This window comes from Colias croceus, chromosome 26 (assembly GCF_905220415.1).
Source record: "Colias croceus chromosome 26, ilColCroc2.1".
Lineage (NCBI taxonomy): Eukaryota > Metazoa > Arthropoda > Insecta > Lepidoptera > Pieridae > Colias > Colias croceus.
In genome coordinates, this window is record NC_059562.1 from 4788510 (window position 1) to 4795985 (window position 7476).

Genomic DNA, 7476 nt, shown 5'->3' on the forward strand with positions numbered 1-7476 from the left:
GCTATATATCATCACGCCAAGTCCAACAGGAGTGGAGTACTGCGGGTAAAACCGCAGGGCACAGCTAGTAATATATATTTAGATAAAATTCTAGAAATATTTATCAAATTAGGTATTTCACCCTACACATTAACAGAACATTCCAGAATCTAATGGAATTAGAACAATACTCCCAATTTCGGTTCTGTGATTGTCATGCGGAAACTCGAAGCGGCGACAGATTCCATTAGCCACTTTCCGATGAATCATTCGATTATGGGATGCTGGAATGGTCTGGAATGTTCCAGAAGGTTTAGAAGATAATGTTATAAGGAAGGTTATAATGAACACGTATTAGACTTCTATCAGGTTAGAAATTTTACGTGTATTTTCTAGTGTTTGATTTTACGCGAGTAAAATTAAAGATTTTAACGGATTTTATACGGAATAAATCGTTTAAAATCCGTAAAAATCTTTAATTTCTAAAATTTACGTATGATATTTTCTATTTTATTTTAGAAACGTGTCTTATTTAAATTATGTTTTTACACTTTCCACTAAGTACTGCTTGTGACTATAATCTAACAAAAGTTCAAAAAAACACGATTTTCCTTGAACTTTGAATTTCCCATTCACATAAACATCCGATATTATATTAGTAGGAATAGAAAACGCGCCATTAGACTGCATTATTCCATAAATAATATAAACAGACAAGCCATATATCTGATTGTATTGTACCATATAAGTACTGATTAGTTAATTCAATTATTATAAACAGATTCCCATTATGCTAACTCAAACTCGAACATTAAGTTAACCATCTACACATCTTCAAATTGCTTTTTTATCACATAATGTAAAATTCTAAAGCATCTAAAGTGATTCGTAGTAACTACACGACATATAAAAAAAAATTACACATTATACAGTTCAATTTTTCCTTTTATGGTGCTTTCCCGGCAATGATGTACACGTGTAGCGGGGAATGTTAATAGACTCTATCGCTTCAAACGCTAAACGTTTCAAACTTAAAACTAAATGATTGGTTCTTTACAAACACGTTTTTCAGTACACATCTTCGCATATTATTAATGGAAAAGCACCCTTATGCCAGACTTGACACAAATCTTAATACGTGCTTCCTGTGAGACATCACGTAGTCAACTTATAGTAGGTTCGCTTTATATTAAATCTGACTACCCGCATACACGATAAATATGTGAGATTTTTGTTAAGTACACGCTTAAATTAAAGTACCTATTGTAAAACACTTTAAGAAGAGAAATTTATCTCTTAGGTATAAAAGAAGTTTAAGGTTCACCTTAAACTTCTAGATAGACGATAAAAGAAAATTTTACTATTGTCGTAAATAAAGAACCTATATGCTTTCATATACATTTAAATAATCTTTTAATTTCAGATTTAAAGAGTGAATATTTACTTATTGTACCTATAAGGGCCGATTTTTCAATCCTTGGTTAAAATTTATCCGTCCCATAAAGTATTACACGAATAATTTAAAATGTTACTTGTAAACTGTCATATAAGGACAATTAAAATACATTTTTGAAATGGAAGTTTAATACGTTATTCGACGAATAAGTTTTAACCAAGGGTTAAAAAGCCGATCAGCCCTAAATGAACTAGTACTCATAGATCTCTATTATAGCTAGTAAGAGTAGACTATTACTAGACTAAATACTGATCATAAAGAGAATTAACAACCAATAAAAGCGGCATATCATAAATGAGATTATGGTATTAATTATTTACTACTTCACTGTCTAATCAAATAACCATGAACTTTGACCTGACTGTTTAATACGTCTGACTTCTGATTTAGAAAGTTATAAACTGAAGGTTCATTGTAAATTTAAGGAATAAACTTGAGAAGGAGCGAGGTTATAGTCAAATAGACCGGAGACTATTTTATATAGATAGTAGACGCCATCTTCGATTTGAAAGCTTACGTTACAATGTTGGTAGACACAGACAAGAAATTTCAAGAAATTTTATACACTTTATTTAGGTATGAACTTATGCTATAGTCTGAAAATTGGACGAACAGATATTGTTTAAAAGAATAAATAAAAATTAAAAACTAGTACAATTCATACAGCGGTACTGAGAAAAGAAATTATTGAGGTGAAACATCTTTATCGGGGTTGGAAAAAATTTAGTGCAACATTTTTTTCGTTACGCGTGACATTTTTCCGTTACGCACCTTATTTTTTTCTTATCCCTACCACGCGTGATTCGACGTATTTCTGTAAAGTTGCATATAGTAAATTATTTTTTGAAAATTAAGGTCATAAAGAAATTTCGCTTCTTACGTGTGTACACTAGTACACGCACACATTTTTCATGTAAATATCTTTATAAATAGTTACGATACTGCGTCTCAGCAGTACGTGCCTAACCATATATTTGACTAATAATGTTCACATCATAAATTCAACATTATAATTTATGAGGAAATATTATTTTGCTTTACAAGTCGCGTTATTTAGCAAGTCTCTATGTATAAGAAAAGTGAATGAAGCAAGAACCTTTAATATATACTTTATTCGAGCAACAGAAGCTAAAACGAATATATAATTTTTTATTTTGCCTCATATCTCACGAGCTTTTTAAATGTTGAATTTCATGCAGTTTTTTAACCGATGTAGAGATGTAGAGTTCTAGCATAAACTCTTATAATATTATATGCTCACTTTAGTATTTGAGATGAAATCGTTACCTTATACTATAACTAGTGTAGTATTATATTATCTGTATTTCTAGATGGACGAATACACAGGTAGAAGCTAGTCTATACTGCTCTTTCTTCTTAAAGGTATAAGAGTTCTATAATATGTATTAGAGTCAGGTGAAATTCAGTAGTATCATTTGAATACAGCATGTCTGAAAATTAACACTGAATATTGGAGAATCAGGCGCATGACCACAGCCTTACAAACTGCACAATCTTTCTATCTTTCGTTTGAATACAGATAATTCAACTTATTAATTATCAAATAAACAGTAACCATTTCAACAGATTTCCTTATTTTTATGTTACATTTATATGTAAGTACTTACTGATATTTAATTCAAATTAAATGTTAAATAATTGTAAGTCATACGTTAGAATTATGGTGATTTATGACTGAATATTACATAAAAAATTCAGCGTTCATAAATACGATAACTACCTATTTAAAAAAAAATGTAAGTTAATAAGGAAGAAAATGTGAAAAATAAATAATGTTGGAATCATCAGAATATCTTTATAATCGAATTCATTTAGGATACATTTATTTTTCTCCAATGGCTAAGAGCTATTCTTTGTGTTAGCATCAAAGTCTAAGTTAATTGAAACAGGGCATCTTATCCATATTAATTAGGAAATTACGCATAAATCAATAATAATTTTAATATTTATTGCTCTACATCAATATAAATAATACTATTATATTAAAAGCTTTAAAGCATTCGAAAGCACATTTGAAATGAAAAAAAATCAAATGTATAACAAATCAATCGCATATTAACTTTATCTCTACCTCATGAAATCTACAATTCAAAATTCGTCTTTGCATATATTAAAACTGTCTATCTATTTATAAATAGGAATCAAAATGGATCCCACAAACAAAGACACACGCAGCTTACATAAGAAGAACTTTAAGCCTGTCCTTGACCGGGCTGCGGCTTGCGGCTTAGCTACGGTACAGCTACGCTAAGCTACGGCTACGATAGGCTACGCTAAGGCTTACCTGGTTCGGCGTAGCCGTCTCCGTGGTCATGGCGGCTTCGGTGACGGTAGCCTACTGGTATTCCACTAGATTACAACCAGCAAACTACGAACGACTCAGCATACTATCGATTGCCTAGTCCTTCCACTAACGCGGTCCGATCAAAGAGTTCACACTGTCATACCTCGATACTACAAAACCCGACGCGAGCTATTCCCGAGAGCGTTCCGCCATTTTCTTTTCGGCGAACGTTAAACCGACGAATTAAAATACAGTACAAAAACACTAAGCGACAATTAAAGCTGAAGCGTACAGACACGGAGCGTTATAGGATACATTTTAATAATTTTTCTCTATTTAAATCGTATGAGAGCGAACAAGTTGTTGCGTTTGGGACGTAACCACGGGGGTGTAAGAGAATTTTGCCGGTGGACAAGTGATTCGGGTGGGGTGGGTGTACAGCGCCTGCGCGGACGCGTTTGTGTGCGTGCCAAGCGTATGTAGCACGCCGACCAGCATACGTACACCTCCCCCTCGCGAGCGATCCCATAGTTCTCCGGGAATATACGCTAAATTCACTGGGCATAAGAGCTCAAGTTGAACTGGTTTTATTCACAAATACAATCGATAATGCAGACAGCTCAGGAAATATCAGACACGGTGTCGGGAGGACAAAGCAAAGCGTTCGCAAAATGTCAGATGTAGGTGGATTTATGTTGGGTTTATATCCATATTTTAATGTATAGCAAAATCACATTGTATAATATATATTTATAAATGTTAAATACATGATGTTAACTAATGTTTTTTTTAATTGTTAACATCCAATTGCAAATAAAATTAGCGCAGTTAAAAATCCTGAAAACACCTCAAACGTTACGTACCTAATTATAGTATATATATATGTATGTTAGTTTTGTATAACTTATACATCCCTTGATAATAAATAGCATTCTTAGATACTTATCTAAAAATAACATATCATATTTAAATAAAAAAAATACTCTTACTCTCTTCAATACATAAATATTATCATTACAAATTATATGCTTGGAAGCAAGAAATAAAATCATTCCATGAAATATTATTATCATGTAGTTATTATAATATTATACTACCTATCATATTTAATTTATTAAGAAGTAAGTCGATAATTGCATAGAGATCTTTTCATCTTAAAAACTTTATACATAATCGATTTTAGACTTTCTTTAATTTTTTGCATCTGTATGAAAGAGCTTGTAAAAATTAATTACCTCGAAGTAACTACGTTAATTTCTATAATAATAATCGTTCTTATAAATCAGAACAAAAGCATAATTTGAATTAATTTCCTGACACTAAGTTCTTTCAAAAATTTCAAACAATATTCGACCTTATAATTCAGACTTTAAAGTACAATTTTTTGTTCAATTTTCAGCAAATTCGTTCGCGGAATTCCTATGGAAATTCAAATGAAAGGGCAAATTAAGTTGAACAGCGTCGAACCGACGTCGAATTGCAAAAACTTGATCGTACACACATTTGCATTTGATTTGATTTTTTCGTTTCATAGTTTTCTGTAAAAACTGTTAAATCAATATTACAATACAATTGCAACGATTCTCAATAACCTTTAAGAAAAATAGTATGTAACCATAAAATTCATGACACACGACGAAAAATCTTATGAACATTTCAGTTCTTATCTCAAATATATCAAACTCATTAGAAAGGCTCTATCTAACAGATTCATCATTCAATTTTTGACGAATATTGACAATTGAAAAATGTTCGAAAAATCGAATATTGAAGAAAGAAGAGAGCGTATTCTTTTCTTAAAGGCCGGCAACACACTCCCAATGTCTCTGGCGTTGTGGGTGCTATGCTTATGGGCGACGCTGACCGCTTACCATCAGGTGTCGCGTCGGCTCTGATGCCTCCTCTCTCATACAAAAAAAAGTAAGTAGACATCACTTCATGTGTAGGTGTAGGTAATTGGTGTGTTACATTGCTAATGTAGACTAATTAATTATTTGTCTACGAAATTTCATACAAATCGATCAATCAGTAAACATTCATCAATGGCCACAAACTTTCATACTTTTTACATTATTTCTAAGTAGGATACAAGATATGTGTATATAAAAAAGATATCACGCAGTCTGTACGCAGGTACATCCGGTCAGTGAACTCATAAAACGCATGCTAAAAGCCCTGAATAAAAGATGATTCTTAGAGCACCCTTGTCGCGCCACCATGTACGTACTATACCAACTTATATATACGAAATAAGATACATTTACGGTATTTTTTTATATTGCATTGCTTTATAACAAGTATGTTATTTTTTTTTTTTTTTTTTTTATATGGTGTTTCTCAATGTTAGCCAGAAGGGCTTTTACATTTTAACGCGGACGCGGGGGTGAACTGAAGGTTCACCCTGGTAGCGACATGCACAAGGGCGTCCCCCCTTGACGGGGACCACGAACCTCGGCTTGAGCTGTCGCTTGAGTGGAGGAGGCCAGAAGGGCCCTAATCGGACGGGCGCTCACCCGGGTGGGCGCGGGAACGCGGAACAAGGGACCTCGTCTTCGCCGGCGAAGACGGTGTACGCTTTCTGCTGTGGTGTGTGCGGTGTCGCGGTTTGTTCGACGTTGGGCTTCAATCGCCGAGTCTAGCCGTGCGTTAGCTTTGGTAATATCATCGTCGGAGTCGTCCAAGACATGTCTCGGCCGCCTATGACGATGAGTGGGATCGGGTTTCGCGACGTATGCGATGGCCTTTGTCACCAATGGGTTAGGGTGGTTTTTAGCCTTGTCGAAGTAGCGCTTAGACGCTTGCTTCATCCATTGGGCTATGGTGGGGAGTTCTAAGTCCCTATGTAGGTCCACGTTACGCACGAACCAGGGCGCTCCAGTCGCTGTTCTCATGAACCGCGACTGAATCGTCTGGAGCTTGTGTATGGAGCTGGGAGCGCAATGCGCGAAAACTACACTACTATAAGTGAGGATTGGACGGACCACCGTTTTGTAAAGTGTCACCTTATTTCTAAGGGACATTTTACTGCGTCTGTTAATAAGGTAATAGAGCCGGCTAAGGACATAGCTGGCTTTCTTACGGACTGCCTTAATGTGGGCTTTAAATGACATGTGTGCGTCTAGAGTGACGCCTAGGAATTTAGTGTGCTTTTGCCATGGAATGGCTTGGCCATAGAGTTTGACACTATCTATGGCCTCGGGGCCGCCGCGCCTGAAGAGCACGGCGGCGCTCTTGTCGGGGTTCACAGTGATACCCCATTTGCGAAACCATTTGCCTAATGCATCGGTCGCGGATTGTAGGAGTGGAGCTATTCTTTTGCGGTATGGACTCGACACGTAGAGTGCCGTGTCGTCCGCGAAGAGGGATAATTGCACTTTATCGTGCTTTGGGATGTCGCTAGTGTATAGCGCGAATAGGAGGGGCGACAAGACGGAGCCCTGAGGGACTCCGGCCTGGATGGGGCGTGAAGACGAGAGCGTGCCGTCTAATCTGTAGCGAAAGGACCGGTTAGACAAGAAGTCTCGTATGATGAACACGAGACTGTCTGGCACGCCGAGAGTGTACAGTTTGTAAATCAAACCGTTGTGCCAGACCTTGTCGAACGCCTTCGCTACGTCAAAGAAGACCGCTCCCGTTCTGTGGGGTCTGAGGCGGGTGAGGCCCGCGAGAATGTACTCCGTGATGCGGTGTACTTGGTGAGGACACGAGTGAGCTCGTCTAAAGCCGAACTGTTCGT

At 36.2% G+C, this 7476-nt stretch overlaps 1 protein-coding gene across 2 annotated transcripts in view; it reads right to left on the minus strand.

Moving 5' to 3' along the window:
- The window catches only part of LOC123703574 (ankyrin-2-like), a 63434-nt gene extending 59319 nt beyond the window's left edge, over positions 1 to 4115 (minus strand). For both annotated transcript variants that reach the window (XR_006753016.1, XM_045651649.1), the window contains exon 1: positions 3741 to 4115. Coding sequence is in view for 1 of the 2 variants with exons in the window: in XM_045651649.1 (XP_045507605.1) it covers positions 3741 to 3770 (30 nt within the window). In the remaining variant the exon portion in view is untranslated. The remainder of the gene's footprint in view (positions 1 to 3740) is intronic.
- Between the last annotated feature and the right edge of the window lie 3361 nt (positions 4116 to 7476).